The following is a 23,086-nucleotide window of genomic DNA, read 5'->3' as shown; positions in this document are numbered from 1 at the left end:
TCGTAGAGATGTATTATGGAGAGATTCACATTCCTGAGATCTGCTTACAGAGACAGTCCAGCAGGTTACTAAAAAGCCTTGGGGATCTTTAAAAGAAGAGGAGACTGGACACAGATCTCCCCTCCTCCCCCAAAGCCTGCCTTCAGGGGGCTCTGAACTGGGATGGAGTATACCAGAAAGTTAGGCTATAGATGAAAATTGTGTGTGCTGTGTCACTCAGACTGTTTACTACTAGCAGCCACTTGATAAGCCCAAGGAGGTAGCTTGGAGCAGACTAAATTGTCTGGATAGATCTTGATGACCTATGAGCATACAGGTCTCAAGTTAAGACACAAATGGCCATGTCATTCCATTCGAGTGTTCTCCTGACTGCCTCTCCTAATTGCCACTCCACAGGAAAATCTCTTTGTTAGGAATAAAAAATGAGGAGTTCTTGTGGTTCCTTAGAGACTAACAAATTTATTTGGGCATAAGCTTTCATGGGCTAGAACCAGTGGTGAGCTGGAGCCGGTTCGCACCGGTTCGCTAGAACCGCGAGGGACAACCGGTTCTAAAAGGGCTTCTAAATTTAACTGGCCAAAAGTGGCACCTTAGGCGCTGACTCCATGGGTGCTCCAGCCCTGGAGCACCCAAGGGGAAAATTTGGTGGGTGCCGCCCCACCCCCGGCCCCAGCTCACCTCCGCTGCGCCTCCTCCCCTGAACGCGCCGCCCCACTCTGCTTCTCCGCCCCCCGCCCCCAAGGCTTCCCTCAAATCAGCTGTTCGTGCAGGAAGCTGGGGCAGGCTGAGAAGCAGGCCGCAGCTTCCCGCTCAGGCCCAGGGAGGCGGAGGTGAGCTGGGGCGGGAGGGCCGCCCGTGCCACAGCAAGTAACCCGGGGGGGGGGGGGAGGGGAACCGCTCCCCGCTCCAGCTCACCTCCGCCATCCTCGGCCTGAGTGGTGAAGCCGCCACCTGCTTTTCCGCCCCTGCAGGCTTCCTGCCGAAGAGCTGATTCGCGGGAAGCCGGGGGGGGGGGGGGGGGGGCGGAGAAGCAGAGTGGGGCAGCACCTTCAGCGGAGGAGTGGAGGTGAGGTGATCCGGGGCCAGGCGCGGGGTGGGGAGCTGCCGGTGAGTGCTCTGCACCCACCGAATTTTCCCTGTGGGTGCTCCAGCCCCAGAGCACTCAGGGAGTCAGCACCTAAGGCGCCACTTTTGATGTGATCAGTGGGGGAGCAGCCACTCCCCCTGCTCCCCCCCTAGCTACGCACCCCCGCCCCTAGGAGCCAGAGGGACCTGCCGAATGCTTCCTGCCAGATGCTTCCTCCGGGATTCCCCACCTCGCCACCCGCCAGGTGCCTCTGGCTCTTAGGGGTGGGGTGGGCACCCACTACGGTGGCCCACGAGACCCTCCTGCCCCCGTTCTGGGGGCAGTCAGGGGACAGGAGAGGGGGGTGGATGGGGCCGGGGTCCTGGGGGGGTGGGGGCATCAAGGAACGTGGGGGGGTTGGATGGGGCAGGAGTCCCGGGGGGCGGGGAACGACCCCCTCATAGGGTGAGGAGGGAACCCGTTGTTAAGATTTTGGCAGCTCATCACTGGCTAGAACCCACTTCATCAGATGTATGAAATAAAAGATACACGAGCAGGTATAAATACATGTAAGGATGTGGGTTGCTTTACCAAGTGTTAGGTCAGTCTAACAAGATAAATCAATTAACAGCAGGATACCAAGGGAGGAGAAATAACTTTTGAATAAAACAGCCAAAGCTCAAGGAAGGAGGTAGCTTGTAGAGTCTGTGGAAAGATTTTTGGTAGATCTGGTGGCGAGTACACATCCCAGAGTCAAAGGTCCTCCTGCCACTAACCCTCCTCTTAGGTAAGCCAGGAAGGACTGATAGATAGCTCAAGCATCTCCACTGATTACAGCTGCAGTAGTATTACATGGGGAGAGATAGCTAGGAACCAAGTCATTTAGGACTTCATAGATCAAAACCAACACCTTAAAACAGCCCCAAGGAAATTAATTGATAGCCAGTGCAGATTACGGATCACAGTTGTGTTTCCAGCTGTTAATATAATTAGTGTTATTTAGAGCAAGATGCATTAATGAAATGCTACAAAATGCTCTGGCATATGCTATACAACGGTTAATATGAACTTCTTCTTTAGCAGGTTAAATACAGCTCACTGTTTAGTACTTCCATAGACTGATATGTAGAGAGGAGAATGGTACTACATGGGTTTTAGATGTAATTGAAAGTTCAATGCTAATGGCACACACAAAGGCACAGTTAAAGTTCACCCTTAACTTTGGCATTTCATGACTTTAGTGTTCAAAGGGGCAGTCAGTTTAAAAATTGCTTCTCCTTGGAATGTTTTGCTTAATATAACTGAAAGCTCAAAGCTTCTCCAGGTTTTTCATTTTCTTTTACGTGCATTTGACAGCACTGTGTGTACAGTCACTTTCCCCTGCTTGTGAGGGTCTTTTCCACAGCAGCGAAAAACTTTATGGTGCGATTGTAAAAGCACAGGAATAGCCAAGGGACTCCAGGACACTCGTCTGACGCAGAACTAACTGTTTTTGAAGTCAAGTGGATTTCAAGATGTTGGATTTCCTTTATGCAGGTAACCTTAATGGCACACCCATGTAGACATTTACATTTAATTTCCTCCCCTAGAAAAGGAAGTGGGAAGAGGGAGAAGAAGAGAAGCATCTCAAGGGCCTTGAGCTTAGTAGCCTTGAAAATAGCGAACAAAACAAGCAAATTCAGTAATCTCAACTCTTTGGCCTATCATTACCAGAACGTCTCTACTGGAGGAGATGATCTTGGGGATTTGAGAAGAGTGGCCAAGCCAAATGAGGACACTTCATGGGAGCCTAAGTTCACTACACTTAATTGTTGACGCATCATTTCAGGTACACAGTTAATGAGTTTAAGATAATGTCATTACAATGCTTGGAACTTGACCAAATGAAAACCAGTTTCCTCTGGAATAAATCCATGCACTGCTCCTTAGTAAGGACTGTTTTCCATGCCAAATTGCAAGTGTTAAGATTCTGCTGTAACCTCACTAGATAAAGGGTAGAAAAGTGCAATGAATTATGAAAAGCCACCAATGGAAAAGGTGGGACTATAACACAGGCTATTCTAACTCCTAGCCTAGTGTATATTCTGCTAAGCAACGAGAGGTTTGTAAACAGAGAAAAAGACTAGTAAAGAGGAGAAGTTTTTTAAAATTCAAAGTTTATCAGCACACAATGTAACGTTTTGTGGGCTGGTTGAGAGCCACCTTGGGACTAGGTCAGAGTTTTATACCGTCACCCATCACTACAGTGAGTATGCATCACTGTGCACCACTTTGTCCCTAGGTGCATTTCTAACAATCTTAGCAAAGTCTCTGTGCATGCTTTGTAGGCATTTTTACATTCACATAACTTGGCTGAACCAAAGCAGGTTTTCTCAGAACCCAGGGTATGCCTTGCTCCATGTCAGATTGAAACTTACAAGCCTCTGTTGTTTTGATATGAGGTTGTTTAGTAAAAAAAAATTTTTTTAATTAAGACTTTCTGTTCTCCAAGGTATTACTCAGAAATGGTAGAGCTATTTTCACGCAAACTTGGCAAAGAAGTTCACCGTTAGGCTCAGAAATTTTCATCCCAATAGGTGAACATTTGAAGACCACTGAATAATCAATCTGTTGTAGTGCATCAGCTACAGTAGTTATTGTTGCATCAGCTACAGTACTCAGGAGCACTGTGTTACCTGTCTGATACACCAGAAGGATTCTCCAGTATTATAAAATGATAGTGAATTATGATATGGACATGGTCACTCCCTGCTGCACCCTCTTCACCTGATCCATTACTTGAAAACATCACATCCTTATAGTGAGCAATAAGTTCCTCACTAGGACTCCTTGGGTAGGCTTTTGACAGACAACATTGTAAGCAACTAGTTGTTACGTTAAAGTCTGTTCACCAGTATGTCTTTCATACACCAGCTTCTCCTCTGAAATTGTCCCTCTTCCTTAAAGAGAGGAAGATATAGTGCAAAGAGCTCAAATAAGGATAAAATAAAAACTCTACCTTTTCTAAACACTGTACATGCATTAACTAATGAATCTTATCACCAGCATGGAAGGCAGATAACCTAGCTCCTTTCAACTTGGAATTTAACCCAGTGGACACAGCTAGACTAAAATTTCCATAACATTCCTTAATTACATTATGTAACCTCATAAAATACACTGTTAAAAACATTACTGATGCTTTCACCAGAGACCAGGATGCAAAACAGATTACAAGACCAGAGTCTTATTTAAATATCAAATAACTGATGAATGACTATAAGAACAATAAAATCAATGTCTCCCTATGGTCATTTGAAGTCAAAATTAAGATCCCTTTAATGTGACATGAAAACCTATCCCTGAATTTGCTCAATCCAACATAGCTTGCCAGATTTAGGAGGACACACTAAGGACTTGGGAGGTTCAGTTTATTTTCCTATGTTGCATGGCTGAAGTGTCAGATCTAAAAGCTATAGCACGGAAGAGAGATGGAACCATGGAACCACTACCAGTTTTACAATGAACGTTTCAAAGATCCAGTAATAACTGTCACCTATTCCATAGCATGAGGAATCAGGGACAAGCAAAGCTAGGAATTAATGTACAGATTCTTCAGAGCTACTGTGAAGGGCCTAATATTTGAGGCGAGAACAGCTGCTCAAATGAGAACTTTTCAGAACTCTTCGTGGACTGTGGTGCTTATTTTCTCCCATTGACCTGGTTCCATAAGTTTTACAAGTGGCTTTGAGAACACTCTTACCGTCTGGGACTTCATCTGGCCGCTTCCTCTTCTCATAAACGACTATGATAACGACAAGGATGATAATCTCTGCCAATATCCCCAAGAAGGGCCAGAGAGGGGCCAAGTGGCTGCGCACTCGCAGGATGGTGGTGGCAGAGGCAGAGCCAATTGGATTGGTTGCATTGCACTCATACTCGCCGGGATCCTCACTTATCTGGAGGTTTGTGATACTCAGCTCAGTGTAATTGTCTTTATTTGTAATGAAGAATCGGCCAGAGGAGTTGTTGATTTCCTGTAAAAAGCAGAAAGGGAACAGGGGGATGGGAACTTTGAGTAAGCCCAGGTGACACAAGCTGTTAGGGTATGTCTACACTGCAAAGAAAAATCTGTGGCAGCAAGTCTCGGCGCCCAGGTCAACTGACTCAGTGTCGTGCTACAGGGTTAAAAATAGCAGTGTAGACATTCTTGCTTGTGCTGCAGCCCAGACCCTGAAAACTGGCAAGGTGGAGGGGTCTCAAAACTCGGGCTCCAGAGGGAACATCTGCACTGCTATTTTTAGCCCTTATAGTGCAAGCCTCAGTCAGTGAGACTCACTGCCGCAGGTGTTCCCCCCCCATCCCCACCATTGCAGAGTAAACATACAGTTTCCATTCAGTCACTGTGCTAGGTGGGAAAATGTAAAGAGATTCTTGTAAAAGTGAAGAGGCTGGTTACTTCAGACTATTCAACAGTTTGAGTCCAATGTTTAAGTGTTCAGTCTTAAAAAGTTCCAAAATATTTACAGAGCTAAAGTCAGTCTCCAGTCACTTAAAATGCAGTTCTGCTCTGAAAGGAATATAAAAATGGCACCTTAAATCAGCAGACTTGCTCATTGCAATGACAAAATCTACATTTTTTTCACTCCTTTTTACTACGGTAAGACCTGCAACACCAACACAGCCATGATCATGTAAACAGAATTCTTTTCTGGCTTGTGTATCAGTGGAATTGTCAAGTCTCAATCATCAACTCTAAGGGCCTGGCTACACTTGCAGATTTTGGGCTTGGCTACACTTGCAAGTTAGAGCGCATTTAAGCAGTCCCAGGCGCCCTAACTCACAATCCATCCACACTGGCAAGGTACTTAGAGCGCCTGGACTCTGCACTTGCAGTGCTCCTGGTAATCCACCTCCAGGAGCAGCATAAAGCTTAGTGTACCTCGGCTGCAATGCCCTGGCATCAGTGTGAACGAGGTGTTGCATTACTGCGCTCTGATCGGCCTCCAGAAACGTCCCACAATCCCCTTAAGTCAAGTGGCCACTCTTGTCATTGTTTTGTAATCGCTGCAGGAATGCGGATATCCCCTTTCAAAGCTCCGTTTTTGACAACCGGCTGCTTATCTGCTCCAGGACAAAGCAAGCCATTAGTGCGGAATGCTGTCTGTGAGAGAGCAAGGCGGGGGGAGAGGGGGTCTGCTGCTGTCTGAACTTACAAGACAGCATGGTGACATGCTTTCGGCCCCCCAAAAACCCAGTCTCTCTACCTCCATGTACACACAACACACGCCCCGTCACACTCCACGTACACACAACACACTCCCCGTCACACTCCACCGCACCCCCCCCCCCCATTTGTAAAGCACATTGCAGCCACTTGCATGCTGGGATAGCTACCACAATGCACTGCTCTTTGTGGCCATTGCAAGAGCTGCTCATGTAGCCAAGCCAGTGAGCTTGAATCTTGACAGTGTGAACACACTGCAGCACTTACCCTACTGCGGTCTCCGAGGGCTGGTTTAACTAACAGCGCTCTACATCTGCAAGTGTAGTCATGCCTGTAGAGTGCTGAGAGTTAAACCAGCCCTCAGAGAGTGCTGCAGTCTGTCCACATTGTCAGCTGCAAGCGCACTGGCGTGGCCACATTTGCGGCACTTGCAGTGGCATTGGGAGCGGTGTATTCTGAGCAGCTATCCCACAGAGGACCTCTTCCCTTTCTAGCGCTGTGGCTTGTGGGAAGCGGGTGGGGGATGCGGGGCATTCTGGGTCCTGTCCCAATGCCCCGTGATGCATCGCTTCACATCCCAGCAATCCCTGTGCTTCCGTCCACATTTGGCGCCATCATTCAACATTGTTTGTACCGTGCGCTCTGTCTTCCCTTTCAGACTGCAGGAATGGAGCCCAAACTGCTGAGGAATATGCTGATGAGTCTCACCAGCATGTCACGTTTGGCAGTCAAGTTACTCCTTAAGATACAAATGGACAGTTGGCACTCTCTGTATGGGAAGCTGGACCTGACCGATGACAGCATCCCGGTGGTTATATCCGCGTGGTCTAACCTCCATAACATTTGTGAAGGGAAGGGTGAAAGATTCACTCAGGCATGGAACTCAGAGATTCAACTGGAGGCTGAATTTGAACAGCCAGAGAGCAGGGCTATTAGAGGGGTTCAGTGCAGGGCTGCAAGAATTAGGGATGCCTTGAGGGAGCAATTTGAGGCTGAAAGCCACCAGTAATGTTTGGTGCCCTGCATGGGAATGAAGTGCAATGGTTCCAATGTTAGTAGGAATCTGTGTTTGCTATGCTGACTTGCAGTGCCTGTTGGTTTCTGGGGCTAAGGTATCTTTTACTTAATGCAATAATAAAGAATGTTTTCAAAGCCAAAAAAGCCATTTATTTAAAAGAACATTCATTTACTGAAAAGAAACCCAACTGCTTGGGAAACAGAAAGGGCAAGGGGGTGGGGTGGGTAACGGTTCAATCACAGATTTGCGTACGTCCTGTTCTCATACTCAGCCTTCCTGTCTGGAGTGCTGTACAATGAGTGCTGTACTTCAGGATGGCTACACTGCATGGTGATCGGGGTTGAATGCAGTGGGTAAGGGTCGTAGTTTGCAGGGCTGGGTGGTGAAGCTATAGGTGTTGGTGGCAGCTGGTGGAGATAAGAACATGAAAGTAGGTTAGAGATGACATGGGGGCACAAGGGAAAGAGAGTTTTGGGACAAGGGCTGCAGGGGGTGGGTGGGCACGATAGTGCTCCGCCTGCATGGCTACGAGTGCCTGGATCAAGTCTGCTTGGCGCTCCATAATGCTTAGCAGCCGCTCCGCACTTCGGTGCCAGCGCTCCGCATTCTGCTGGCAGAACCTCCTTTCACTCTCCCTCCATTCCTGCACTTTTTTATTTTCATGAAGGGACTGCTGCATTACTTCATGCAGCATGTCTTCTTTGCTTCTACGTGGCCTCTTCCTAATTCTTTGGAGTCTTTCGGCCGGTGATAACATGGATGGCTGAGATCTCAAAGCTGCATCTGTAAAGGCAAAATGCAACACTTAACAGAGGCAGCATTGTTCACTCCAGACAGAGCAATGATTCGCCCGTACTTAAAGATGAGCACAGTCTAAACAATAGCACAATTTGCCCTTTCCAAAGCGGGCGCACATAACCCACAGGAGCCCCAAATGGTGAGTAAGCACAGGGTCAAGCGGGACTGATTGTTTCACTGCTGTACTGTCCTCTGGGGTTCTGTGCCTTGGGGAGAGCCAACAGCTGCAGGGGACCCCTTTACTAAACACTGTCCCCACATTTTCCACAGGAGTTCGTCCTGAAACTGAGGGTGACCTGGGAAGCAAGGAGGGTCTTCTACTACAATGTGACTTCTGCTCTGGCCCATATGCAGCTTGCATGTGTGCAGCAATGGTCCCGCTGCCCCTCACAGCACAGTGGCACTGACATGTTAGCCTGATTGGGACAAGGAGCACAGTAGCTCTCCCAAGGAACCTGTGCAAGCGCATTGCCCAGCTTCTGCATGAGACCTCTGAAGAGATCACTGAGGCCGATTACTGTAATGTGAGAGAGCACATCAACGCCCTATTCCGCATCTGGGCACGCGTGCAGCCCTAACCCTCCTCGCCCCAAGAGCCCGCATCAAATACCTTCCTTCCCAAAATAAAAGCCACTTACCGGACACCTCCTCTGGTGTTTGTCCTTCCCCAAGCACCGGCCGCTGCAACTGGCTACCTTCCTCCTGGCTTGAGAACAGCTCCTGGCTGCATGCATTTAGGAATTCCAGGGTGTCTTCCCCCTCCTCAGCACCTTCGCTCCCGCTTTCCTCCTCCTCCCTTGTTGAATTGGACTCGCAAGTGTCCATGTTGGTCCTCAGAGTGGAGGTGGGGTTGCCGCCCAGTATTGCGTCCCGCTCTTTGTAGAAATGGCAGGTCGCAGGAGCAGCACCGGAGCGGCCGTTTGCCTCGTGGGCTTTGCGGCATTCCACAGCTCCTTCACTTTAGCCCTGCACTGCAGTGCATCCCGATCATGGCCCATTTCCATCATGTCCCTTGATATCTGCCCGAAGGTATCATAATTCCTGCAGCTGGGACTAGACAGCTTCCCCCCCGCCCCCCGAAACACTGATGAGGTCCAGCACCTCGCCGTTGCTCCATACGGGGGATCTCCTGGCGTGTGGAAGCATGGTCACCTGGAAAGATTCGCTGACAGCACTCCACAACTTGCTGAGCAAACAGGAAGGGGATTTTCAAAATTCCCATAGAATTTAAAGGGCAGGTCTGACGGTTGGTCACCTTAGGGCAGTGCAGTAGAGTTCAAAGTGAAGCACTGGAATGGGTTACCTAGGGAGGTGGTGGAATCTCCTTCCTTTGAGGTTTTTAAGGTCAGGCTTGACAAAGCCCTGGCGGGGACGATTTAGTTGGGGATTGGTCCTGCTTTGAGCAGGGGGCTGGACTAGCTGACGACCTGAGGTCCCTTCCAACCCTGATATTCTATGATTCTATGACCAGTGTGGCTAGAACAGGCATTGTGGGACACTTCTGGAGGCTGATCAGAGCGCATTAATAGACCAGGGCGTCCACACTGGCGCTGCGGCACTCCAGCCAGGGCACACCATGCTTTATGCCTCTCCTCGAGATGGATTACCAGGAGCGCTCCAGCTGCGGAGTCCGGGCACTCTACATGGCTTGCCAGCATGGACGCGTCGTGAGTTAGGGCGCCCAGGGCTGCTTTAATGCGCTCTAACTCACAAGTGTGGCCATGCCCTAAGCAATAAGCTTGCACAGATGGCGCTAAACTTCAGACATTACTACTGATGATGGGAGGGTATATTTGCAGGGCTAGCAGGTAAAACACATTTTGATCTGAAAGTCATGTGAAGCTGCACATTTTTCCCATGCCACTTTCATCAAGTCACTTCTGAGCGTCACCCAGCAGGATGTCTGGACTCATACGACTGTGCTACGTAAAAGAGTTTTTATTCTATGATGCATTTTCTGGGTATCATTCTTCCACCTCACTTTTAAAATGTATGGACCCTATTACTTTGGCTCAGAGTCAACTGAAGTCAATGCACAGCACACAGATTCTCTTAAGTAATTTCCAAATAAGGGTGTCTAGTATACATAAACCCACTCTCAGTTTCAGGGATGAAAGATCTCACTCTTAGGCATTCAAGGCTGCTTCTTAAAATTACGACTTCTTGGAAATGGGCCTTTTACCTCAAAGAGTTGAGTTCATGTGCGACTGAGGGTTTGTCTACACTGGCAATTTACAGTGCTGCAACTTTCTCGCTCACGGGTGTGAAAAAACACCCCGCTGAGCGCAGCAAGTTTCAGCGCTGTAAGACGCCAGTGTAGACAGTGCCCCAGCGCTGGGAGCTACGCCCCTCATGAAGGCGACCGTACAAGGCACGTTAAAGTGCTACCGCGGCAGCACTTTAGCGTTGCAAGTGTAGGCTAGCCATTAGGTCACAAGCAAAGTGAGTGTTGTCTCAATCTAGCCCACAGGGTGACTCTGTCCACATTGTAAAGTCAGCTGCAGAACATACAAACACTGGAAGAACTGCAGGTTAGGGTCAAGGTGTCAGGGTATAGTTTGGGGGAAAGGGACCCAGGACTGGAAATACAAGAAACTCTGCAGGTTAGGATTGAGGTGCAACAGATTTGCTTGCACCATGTCCAGTTTGGACTTGATATATCCATTTTTAGTTTTCCTTAGAAATAATTAATGTGGCTTTCACCATCAAAGAGATAGCTGGGAAATTTTCACTTAAAAGAACACATTTATTCCATTACAGGTATATCATGATATTTTCTCTGCTTATAAGCATGTTTCTGACCCACAAGCAATGTGTAAAAGCCAGGACAATCTATAATTTCAACCACTTGTTAAATCTTTTGCCCAAGAGACAAGTATCCACATGGAAAATATGACTGCCAAAGCTCTTTACTGCCACCCTCACAGTGAACTTAATAAATTAGCTTCATAATAAGAAAATCAATCTACATTAGTAGAGATAATGGGAAAATGGACCATTTTGCACTGTTTTGTCTGAGATGCTTTACCCACCATGGAATGGCTGGTGTTACTACTTTTATCACCACCACTGCAACAAAATGCACCTGTACTACAATAGCACAGAATGTGCATAAGATTAAAGCAGCCAGTGACATCAACATTCATCTTGCATTCTAATATAGATAGGAATGACTAAGCTTAGCTGTAGCTTCTCACATGTGATGCCAAAGATAATTTCTTTACATAGTATAAGTGGAAAATTGGATTTCCAGGGTATCTGGAGAACCTGCTTAAAATGAAAGCAAATGATAAAATGCTGATGAGATTTTTTTCTGGAATTGGTATTCTTGCCCATTAAACACAGATTTGAAGGGACTCTGAGAATGTGTCCTGTTCCAGTTGCCCACTGCAAATTACACCATCCTTCCACGTTCTTGGCAGTTCACTTAGTGGTCACACCCAGCAGCAGTGTAACAAGCAGCTTTGCTTGCATTGGAATGGAGAATATAAACAAAGGAGACCATTTTAGAAAGCTTTAAATATTTCAGCTACTAACTTTAAAGGTAACCAGAATTACTTATTTCATTATTAAACAAATCATTTCAGCTCCAGTTCAGTAGATTCAAACAGACACCTCTCTCCCTCCCCCACCCCAATCAGTTTTTCAAAGAAGTTACAAAAGGCATTAGAGTGCCCAAACACTGGGAACAAATAAGAATTCCAGTTCTCTCGCCTATCAGAAGCTTCAGCAGGTTAATTCAGGCTTGCATACTGACATTATGGCTCTCACTCACCACAAATACTCCATTGACCTTCTTGCGCCACACCCAGTCGGGGTGGGGGAAGCCCACAGACTTGCAATACATGACTGCCTCCTGCCCTTCATTTTTGTTCTCACTTCGCTTGTGGACAGTGATATCAGGAATAGCTACAAAACACAAAACAGAAGTTTTGCATTTACAAACCATTCCTTTCAAAAGTGATATCAAGCTCAGAGAGCTTGAACAGATATTTAAATTATAAAATGCACAAAGAAGTGGACACCTACCCTTCCAAGCCAAGTCCAACTTACAAAATGTAAATCACATAAAATAGTAAACTCCCACATCTGCCCCAGTTAAGAAGTTCAGGCTGTAAAGACTGTGGGGGAGGTGGGGTGGGGTGAGGCGAATGGATGGGATATGAAGGAGGAGTCTCAGCCTCAGTGTTGAGGACTACTTACAGTCACATTCATCATCTTCTGATTAGGCCCCTTCCCTATTAAGGGAAGAGACTTATAAGGCTGAAGTTCCGCCACTGATCTCAACTGCAGCAGGATCACACACAAATCAATTCCAGTTGTCCTGCAGGGGCTTTCAGATTTAGGGACAGATTTACAAGTTCTCAGAATAGTCTCCCGTCTGGTGGAACATCTATAATTGAGGATTCTGAATGGATTTAGTCTGCTTTGAACTCTAATTTGCAGGAGTTCAGGGTCATGCCAAGCTAGCTGAAAAGCAAATTTCCCAAGGCTTGAAGCAAGATCTTGGATTTGACCTGAGACCAAGATATAGGAACCTGGCTGCTGTTCAGACTCCTGCCACCCAAGTGAGGACTTGTTACATCATAATAGAGATGGGCTTAGAAAAACAAGTGAAAAGAATTCTAACCACCACCATTAAACAGACATGATTTAGAGACTTCTCACTCTTACATGGGGTGGTACCTGCAGTATAGAAGAGCTTGCAGATACTGGAATCTCTCCTTTATCTTGGGGTTCTCCCATCCATCCTACTCATAAGCCTACATTCCACAGGAGGTCATGGGTAAGCGTGGGAACTATGTACACAGAATGGGGCCTTTACACTGGAACACACTATGCTGGCATGCATTTGTTTATAAATAATACTGTTGTCATCGCTTTGCCAGTTTTGCCACTGCAGCCTGTTGCACTATAATACCTTGAGAGATTAGAATGGATCAATGGACTGCCTGAGCTGAACCTTCACTTAGCAGATGGGTTAGTGTGCTGCAGTGACCACCACCTTTAAGAGCCATTCCCTTTCTAGCCTGCTAATGATGTCACACGTGGCCTGCCATGTGACTGCTGGGCAGTGAACTGTTAATCCAGTCAAAGTCCAAGCCAAGTGCTCCAGCAACAGACCCCAGACACTGGAAATTATTCCAGGGCTCACTCAATGCCAAAGCTTCCTTTGCCACTCTCCACTTTGCTCAAATGAGCACTGGACAGTCATCCTTACAGAAGGAAAGGAAGAAAATCTGTGTTCATTACAGCACACGTGCAGATGAAAATTAGTTTGGGAAGCTAGATAAATTTGATTATTCAAATCAGTCCAGCAAATGGAATAAACAAGACCTCCAAAACGACTGATCAACAGAGGCTGAATCTGCCCTTTGCTGGCAAATAATTGCATCGTGCCGTTTACTGTGAAAATATTTCTCAGCCAGAATGAGAAGTTCATGGTCTCAACATGACAGTTATTTTGCACTGTTTCAGAGTAGCAGCCATGTTAGTCTGTATCCGCAAAAAGAACAGGAGTACTTGTGGCACCTTAGAAGCTAACAAATTTATTTGAGCATAAGCTTTCGTGAGCTACAGCTCACTTCGTCGGATGCATGCAGTAGAAAATACAGTGGGGAGATTTTATATACAAAGAGAACATGAAACTATGGGTGTTACCATACACGCTGTAATGAGAGTGATCAGGTAAGGTGAGCTATTACCAGCAGGAGAGAAAAAAAACCTTTTGTAGTGATACTCAAGGTGGGCCATTTCCAGCAGTTGACAAGAACGTGTGAGGAAGGGGGGGGGGGGTAAACAAGGGGAAATAGTTTTACTTTGTGTAATGACACATCCACTCCCAGTCTTTATTCAAGCCTCAGTTAATTGTGTCCAGTTTGCAAATTAATTCCAATTCAGCAGTCTCTCGTTGGAGTCTGTTTTTAAAGTTTTTTTGTTGAAGAATTGCCACTTTTAGGTCTGTAATCGAGTGACCAAAGAGACTGAAGTGTTCTCCGACTGGTTTTTGAATGTTATAATTCTTGACGTCTGATTTGTGTCCATTTATTCTTTTACATAGAGACTGTCCAGTTTGGCCAATGTACCAACGTGATATATGCCATCATGTGCCAGCAATGCCCCTCTGCCATGTACATTGGCCAAACTGGCCGCACTCAGAGCACCGCTCCTGGCTCCTCGCCTGAGGTCCTGGCTGCTGACCCAGCGTTCCATTGCTGGCCCCACGCCTGCCCCCAGCTATGGCCACAACCTTGGTTCCTTACCCCTGTTTCTGCTCCCTCCCCTCCCTCCCCCCAGTCAAGGCCCCACTCCCAGCCCCGGCTCTGGGGGCAGGATGCAGACAGGGGCAAAGGGAGGGGGGGGGACAAGGTAAAAGTTTGGGGACCACAGAGTTAACCTGAAAAAGGCTTACTCTCTAATAGAGGAATACTGGCAACTGGATTTTTTTTTTTAATTGACTAATATGAAAAAATTCCAGAAGTTTCTGGTAGATCCCCATTTTAACCAGTAAGCGCTGAGAATTTAAAAACAATCCTGTAAAATAGTAAAGAGGTTTTCAGCTCTGATTTCAATTTAGTGGTCTGTTCAGCAGGGGAAAATTGATTATCCATGATAAACCATGAGACAGACTACATCCAAAGAATAGTCAAATGCACAAAACAAACTAAAGAAATAAAGGAGTTAGCAACATTTTTCTCCCTCAATTATAGTGATTCTAGCTGTTACCTGAGACTATGATACGCACTAGACTTTCAGACAAATGGGGTTTACATGCTGAGGGTCTCTAAACAGCTAAGGGAAAGCTACCTTTGTGCTCTGCACTGCCATGTGGGGAAACTAGGTTCACTGCCCACTTACTGTAGCCTCCAGCAGGAATGAGGCACTTGCTCAGCAACAGTCTTTATTACTGGATGGGACACCAGTTTTTATTAGCAGAGTTCTGAAAGGGGGTGGACAAAAGGCAAGGGCCTGTGGAGCATGTGGAAGGATTCATGGGCCCCCTAACTGATACGGAGGTCACCTCCTCCCCACTAGTTTGGAAGCTAGCAACAGGGAAATTAAGCAAAGGCCAAGGATTGGCCCTGCTTTGAGCAGGGGGTTGGACTAGATGACCTCCTGAGGTCCCTTCCAACCCTGATATTCTATGAAAAGTCAGGGTGAGCCCTAGAGATGTTTCTATGTTGTGCACTAAGAATGTGAGATTCAGGGAGTATGTCCCATTTCATGGAACAGAAGAGGCAGGAGGGAGGGGAAGAAGAGAAAGGCTAGCAGGCAACAAGGTAATAGTCCCAAAGCTGGCATCACAGGAATATCGAGAGTGACTGTAAATTACTCCCATTAGGAAAAGGAGAAACAGGATTCATCGGCTTAAACTGCAACCTCTCACAGTCTCCATCTGTCAGCACTGAGCTTTTCACTGCCATATATCAGCAGAGAGGAAGCAGGGCAGAGCCTTGCAGAGGAGGAAGGTGCAGTAAATCAGCACTGCTAATGCTGGCCCACTTTTACTGCATCAGCAGCCTTTTATAAAAAGAAAGGTGGGGGGGGCAGAAGAGAGGTTTCTAGGACAGTCACTCCAACTGCAGAGTGACCTCCTAGAGTCAGGAGATAATTACATTCCTTTAAGGAGAGGACATTTGTGTTGGGTTATCCCAAAGGGACAAGGATACATTCTATTTTATAGCTGGATGTTTACAATTCCACTAGGACAAAGACTATTTCTAGCTTGCAATCTATTGAAGGGAGCATGATATGGAATAGTAATATTCCAGAGCCTCCTATGCTAGCTGGTTTTCAACTACGGCTGAGACATTAACCCAATGCTTATTCTGCCAGAGAGCCTTGGCTAACTGGCAGTTGTGTTTTACTGTGCAGATTGCAATTAAGCAGCAGAGACCATACTGGTTCACCTGGATCAGGAATTTAGCAACAGAATCATAGAAATGTAGGGCTGGAAGGGACCTCAGGTGATCATCTAGTCCAGCCCCCTGCACTGAGGCAGGAAAAAGTAAACCTAGATCATTCCTGACAGGTTTTTGTCCAACCAGTACTTAAAAACCACAAGTGATGGGAATTCCACAGCCTTACCTGAAAGCCTATTCCAGAACAATTTAATTTTTCCTAATATCTAACCTAAATCTCCCTTACTACAGATTAAGTCCCTTACTTCTTGTCCTATCTTCTCTGGACATTGAAAACAACTGATCACTGTGCTCTTTTTCACCGTCCTCAACATATTTGAAGACTGTCACGAGGTCATAGTCATCTTTTCTCAAGACCAAATATGCCAGTTGGTTTTTTTAAAACCTTTCCTCATAGGTCAGGTTTTCTAAATTTTTTATCATTTTTGTTGCTCTCCTCTGGAGTCTCTCCAATTTGACCACATCTTTTCTAAAGTGTCACTCCCAGCAGTGGACACAGTACTCCAGCAGAGGCCTCACCAATGCCAAGTAGAGTGAAACAATTACCTCCTGTGTTTACATACGACACTCCTGTTAATATACCCCAGACACACATTTGCCTTTTTTGCAGCGGCATCTCCTAAATGATGACTCTCATTCAATTTGTGATCCACTACAATCCCTAGGTCCTTTTCAGCAGTACTACCACCTAGCCAGTTAGTTTCCACTTTGTAGTTAGGAAGAAAAAAATCAAATGCACAAATTTAGTTCTTTTCTCTTCACTCTGGATTTAGATTTCACTTAAGCTTTTGAGCAGTAGTGTTTGGTCAGAAAAGCAGAGGACTGGAAGCCACACTGTAATCCCTGCTCAGATACTAACTTGATGTGTGATCTTGGACAAGCCACATGCTTTGCCTCAGTTTCCCCATTCATAAAAATGGGCTAATAGCTTTCTCATTCATTACACCTCAGAGGTAATTTTTATGAAGTGCTTTTATGCATCTTATTTTTATTTCTACATCACAAAAAAGAGGAAAATAGTTCCTCAGTTTGAAGAAATTTTTAATATAATGTGTAAGCAGATAACACGAAAGAGGACCACTTTGAATTATACTTCACTTAACAATTTTGTAACTAACAATTATGTTTGAGCCATTCTGAAAGCAAGAGGAAATTCTTTATATTACTAGCACCAATTTCCTGTTAGTTAGAAATTGCATCTGTCCATTTAGTGCATCCTGGAAGATAATCCAGTGACAGAGAGAGATGCTCTCCTAGGAAGACAAACTGGGTGCGAGCCCTTTCCCACCCCCATATCTTCAAACACTTAACTATGTCACAGCCACACAATACACAGCACCATAGGGGTCTGACATGGTATGTTTAGAACTGATCCCTGAAAGAAAATTTCCTTCCAAGCACAAGTTTACAATGCTGCTTTTGACCTGCGGATGGAATTTGGTCCCAAGCTTCCAGTAAAGACAAAGGGAGCTGTATGCACATATCTGTGGGTAGAAATTGATAAGTAGGGAGTGCTGGTGCGCAGATGAACAGTTCACAACCATGCCCAGTTTCCCTTAATCCTTTGAATTTTTAAATGGGAAAAATTACATGTCAAGCAACCAGCTAAAGATACAAAGGGTTATGGGAATACAAAGGTGGCCTAGCAGAGGAAAACAGTGGGTCCAGTGCCCTTTCCATATTTACTATGCATAAAGCAGACCAGAAACATGTTTTAGTCTCCCACTAAATCGCATTAAAATTCTGGTTTTGTCTAAGCTGAAAAACTGAGTAGAGAACTAATAAAACAGTGACATCAGAATAAAAATCTTTGCCCATCAACTGCTCAACTTTCAGTAAGGCAACCCCATATTATAGTTTAGCGTGGTGCTATCTTCCATGTTCATTTACACTGCCTACAACAAGGGAATTTGGGGATGGATGAGAAAAGAAAAATTCCATGTCTTTAAAGGGGACATAATATTTTTTATCTGCCCTTTTGCATATGAATGGTATCCTGGCTGATGTCTGCCAGATGGTTTTTGCTGGGTCTAGCAGGACCTCATTGTTAGGGAGCGCAATATAAGCTGATGACAAAGTATGCAGGATGTCAAGCAGCTTGTGTTACAACTCCTTCAGTTCTCTGAGCGGAATCTGTAGTGAGTCCGCTACTCTCTTAGTAAGGTCCTGGAATTGTTTGAAGTCATCTGCCATGGTTGGTGGAGGAAGCATAACAGCTTCAACAGGAGAGGACGAGGAGATGTTTGTTGCTGAAGTGATCTCCTTGTCCAGTCTTGCTTCCTGTTCCTCAAAAGTCTCCTCTTGAGGATCACAAGCTGAGGGGGATTGTCTTCCTCTATCCCGATGTGAAACATTCAAGGTCCTAGAGAACTGTGTCTCTGCCCATGGGTCCCAGTACAGCCATTGAGGTGGTGCAAAGGACATTGGTGGTGGCATCCAAGGGTGTCCATACCAAGTGGGTGTGCCTTGTCTTTTATGGCAGTACTGTGGCTCTGAGACTGTTCTGGGTGATTGGTTCCTTGATGTTGCCCCAGAGAGCTTTCCACTGAGAATGAATATATGTTATTCTCATCCTCCTCTTCCTCGTTGCTCAATAGAGGTGGAGCAGTTAAGGAAGCTGACGGTGATTGTCTCGGCACTGTAGGGAATTCAGGAGACCGAGATGCAGTTGGTACTGCAGTTGTGCTGGTACCAAGGATTCTGGCGTAACAAACAGACCAATAGGTCTTTGGTGAAAAGGAAATGGAATTCCTGCGGTACTGTGGTAGCAGTCAGTACCATTAAGGCTTGCCAAGAGCGACACAGAGGGAGTCAACGGTACTTGCAGTCTTCAGTGCTCTGAAGAGCAGAGATAAGATGGTGCGGTCAAAGTGCTCAGTACCAAGGCTCACCTTGTCTCCAGCAATGGCATTTTAGTGGCGCTAGTACACATTCTACTGCTCTTTTCCCCTGATGGTACTGATGTTCACGAGCCTGTGCCCTTCAGGTCTTTAGGTTTACTGGCAATATTAGTACTTGAGAAGTCTCTAGCCTCATGGGGTCCCTGTCACCGCTCAGTTGTAACCAAGGTGGTTGACCTTGCTGTGGATCTCTTTTTTCCCTGGTCAATTCTTTAGTCTGGGGACTTATCGCTCGCTTTTTTGAACTTTTCTGAGAGGAATCACTACGTTTCCTCTTTGCAGCCACTGGAGAGTGCTGCATGGAAGACGTTGATGTGATTGGTCTTGTCAGGGACTGCTATGCCAGGGATGGGGAGGAGGGAAAGTTGTTCCAGGTCTGGAGGCTGGTGTAAGTGAACTTTCCACCATGAGGAGTCTGAACTTCAGCTCACGGTTTTTTCTGAACCTTTATTTTAAATTTCAGGCAGAAAGTGCACTTCTGTGGTATGTGGGACTCTCCAAGGCAGCAAATGCAGCACAAATGGCCATTGCTAACTGTAATAGCTTCGCTGCAGGACAGATAGCATTTAAACCCAGGAGCCAGGCATACCCTTGTCAGGTTTCACTTCCCAAAAGGGAAGAGATGAAGAAAATAAACTAAGGACAGGGAGATAACGATCTTCGAAAACAAAAAGAAAAATTTTTTTTAAATAAAAGGAGAATATTAACCTAACGGAAACACTACTAGCTACACTTAACTGGAAATGAAATTCAGAAATAAATTGGATTCTGCTTACTCAAACAGCGCTCATTTAGATTGACATATATACAGTAAAATAGCAGGGAAAGGAACAGAAAAAGACAAGCACCTCTGATGCTGTTTAGGTTATATCTTTAGTGATACCCCACAGCAAGTTGTTCCCAGATTTTATCTCATGAAAAAAACACTATTTTGTTCTGTATGCAGGCACTTTCACATTCAGTATCACATTTGCAAAGTTACATCTGCAGTTAAACATATTCATTTGCTTGTGCTTAATTTATGAGTGCAAATAGCCAATGTGCACACTCACGACCAGTCAAGTGCTAAATGGCCACATGTGCATGCTCAGACCCTATTTGTGCATCACATTGAGTATATGGACAAATAAATTAGGCACATGCAAATGTGTACACCTAACTTTGGCCCATACGTAGCTTTTTGGGTTAGCTTGCTACATTATTTGAGCAATAAACATGCTAATCTACATTTCCTCCTGATAAGGCAATAGCAAAGTTAATTTCTTTGTTTTCAGCACTACTGCTAGAGCATAGTAGTCTAGATCCAGAAGAATGATCTTTAAGTCTTGGTTCCAGAATTTTTGAACTACTATGCCATCGCAGTATGAATATTAAAAAACTCCCATTGAACTGGCAACGAGGTTTATTAGTTGGGAGAAACCGGTATACTCGTAACATACAAACTAGTCACTTAGTTTCAGAGTAGCAGCCGTGTTAGTCTGTATTTGCAAAAAGAAAAGGAGGACTTGTGGCACCTTAGAGACAACAAATTTGAGCATAAGCTTTCATGAGCTACAGCTCACTTCAGTGCATCCGAAGAAGTGAGCTGTAGCTCACAAAAGTTTATGCTCAAATAAATTTGTTAGTCTCTAAAGTGCCACAAGTACTCCTTTTCTTTTTAGTTTAGTGACATTCTACATTTAAGAGGATACATGTGACACCATATATGCTCCAGCTTTTATACAGTGGTTCTTGCAGTAGCAATAAATTTAGTGAGTAATCATTTTCAACATAATAAATTTATATGCAGTTCTAGGAAGACATTGGTTCTGCAGTTAAACGAGTAATCACCAGTAGCTTAGAAGACCCTCCTAAATACAGTCCTATGTAGCCACTACACAGGAAAATAATTTATATTGTACAAAAGTTTTGAGTTTTCCTTCAGCTAAAAAAATTTGCCTGCCACAATTTTCAGGATGGTTAAAAAGAATTCTCCCATTCCTCCACACCCCATACTTTGTATGTCTACAAATTTGTTTAATGCCTATTGGCCTAGGAATTAATAGTGATATTGTATGGAGTGGCTTCAGAATAGGGTTCAGGAGTCCTCTCAAGTTACTGACTGCTGTGCAATCTGCAAGTGTAACTCCTCCAGAGAGTGGTGCTTAACAGCCATTAACTTATAATTGGTAATGATTACTCAGTCACAGGTATTTATACATAATTTCTATGGAAAGTGGTTAATGTAATTAACTATTTTTCTGCCTCTACCCTTTGTGCCAATGGTTCAATCTAGGAAACTGAGTTTTCCCTGTGAAAGCCACAATCCCATGTTTCTACCACTGCTCGGTAGTACCACCAGGTTTTCTCCATGTCTGCAGCTATCCTTGGGCAGCAGAGTAACAGCACTTTTGGGGAATGCACAGCAGACATGCCAAACCCGCGGAAAAAACACAGAAATTGGGCTTGTTTTTGGTTTAATTGGCTTGTGAGTTGCTTGTTGGCTTGTAGCTTGTTGCTTCTTTATTTTGATCAGCTCCTGGCAAGCAGGGGCAAGGGGAGGAGAGAGTCAGGGGTACACAGCGGGCCCACCACAGTCCCAGAGTGCCGGGGGGGGAATCTAGTCCCATAGAGTGTTTGGGTTCTTAGGGATTGGCTTGTTTCAGCCTTGTTTTGAAATGGGATTAGCTTGATTTTTGGCTTATTGTGAAAGTCGGGGTGCTTATTTTCCATGTGAAAGTTGGTCACTCTGATGCACAGCCCCATGCTGCATCTTTTGACAGAGTGCTCTAGGCTGGCCATCTTTTCCCCTTATCAAAGCTAAGAAGCTTTCCTTCTCTCTGGAAATGACTTGTAAGGGTCACCCCTAAGAGCAAAAGTTATTTTACGTAAAGCGATAATTATTTAACAAGTTGAGCAAAATCACAGTAAACAAGATTAAGAGGCATAAAATCATGGCCAATCTAAATCCTGGAAAACAGGCTCACTAAATACGGCACAATCTTCTATTAAACTGATTCAAGCAAAGCGATAGAACTTGCATTCTTAGAGTTAAAAGAACAGGACTACATGTGGCACCTTAGAGAGACTAACAAATTTATTTGAGCATAAGCTTTCATGGGCTACAGCTCACTTCATCAGATGCATAGAATGTAAGAGGCTAAATTAGCTAATTTACACTTGGTATGGGTACTTCCACCTTTTCATGTTCTCTGTATGTATAAATATCTTCTTACTGTATGTTCCATTCTATGCATCCGATGAAGTGGGCTGTAGCCCACGAAAGCTTATGCTCAAATAAATTTGTTAGTCTCTAAGGTGCCTCAAGTACTCCTGTTCTTTTTGCTGATACAGACGAACACGGCTGCTAATCTGAAACCATTCTTAGAGTTGTGTGACTGTGCTCAAATTTCAGTCAGACTCCTTGTCATAAATATAAAGGGAAGGGTAAACCCCTTTAAAATCCCTCCTGGCCAGAGGAAAAATCCTCTCACCTGTAAAGGGTTAAGAAGCTAAAGGTAACCTCGCTGGCACCTGACCAAAATGACCAATGAGGAGACAAGATACTTTCAAAAGCTAGGAGGAGGGAGAAAAACAGAGGGTCTGTGGCTGTCTATATGCTGCTTTTGCCAGGGATAGACCAGGAATGGAGTCTTAGAACTTTAGTAAGTAATCTAGCTAGGTATGTGTTAGATTATGATTTCTTTAAATGGCTGAGAAAAGAATTGTGCTGAATAGAATAACTATTTCTGTCTGTGTGTCTTTTTTGTAACTTAAGGTTTTGCCTAGAGGGATTCTCTATGTTTTGAATCTAATTACCCTGTAAGGTATCTACCATCCTGATTTTACAGGGGTGATTCCTTTACTCCTATTTACTTCTATTTCTATTAAAATCTTCTTGTAAGAAAACTGAATGCTTTTTCATTGTTCTCAGATCCAAGGGTTTGGGTCTGTGGTCACCTATGCAAACTGGTGAGGATTTTTACCAAACCTTTCCCAGGAAGTGGGGTGCAAGGGTTGGGAGGATTTTGGGGGGAAAGACGTGTCCAAACTACGTTTCCCAGTAAACCCAGTTAGAGCTTGGTGGTGACAGTGGATATTCCAAGGACAAAGGATAAAATTAATTTGTACCTTGGGGAAGTTTTAACCTAAGCTGGTAAAAGTAAGCTTAGGAGGTTTTCATGCAGGTCCCCACAT

General features: G+C 45.1%; 1 protein-coding gene across 1 annotated transcript in view; it reads right to left on the bottom strand.

Annotated features, from left to right (window-relative positions):
* Positions 1–23,086, bottom strand: part of NPTN (neuroplastin) — a 100,236-nt gene that overhangs the window by 9,723 nt on the left and 67,427 nt on the right. Inside the window, exons 4-5 of the mRNA XM_074965865.1 lie at positions 11,864–11,997; positions 4,809–5,082 (exon numbers count right to left, since the gene is read on the bottom strand). Of these exons, the coding sequence (XP_074821966.1) occupies positions 4,809–5,082; positions 11,864–11,997 (408 nt within the window). The remainder of the gene's footprint in view (positions 1–4,808; positions 5,083–11,863; positions 11,998–23,086) is intronic.

This window comes from Natator depressus, chromosome 10, assembly GCF_965152275.1.
Source record: "Natator depressus isolate rNatDep1 chromosome 10, rNatDep2.hap1, whole genome shotgun sequence".
Lineage (NCBI taxonomy): Eukaryota > Metazoa > Chordata > Testudines > Cheloniidae > Natator > Natator depressus.
The sequence above is the reverse complement of the archived record's forward strand: the minus strand, read 5'-3'. Positions and strand labels throughout refer to the sequence as shown.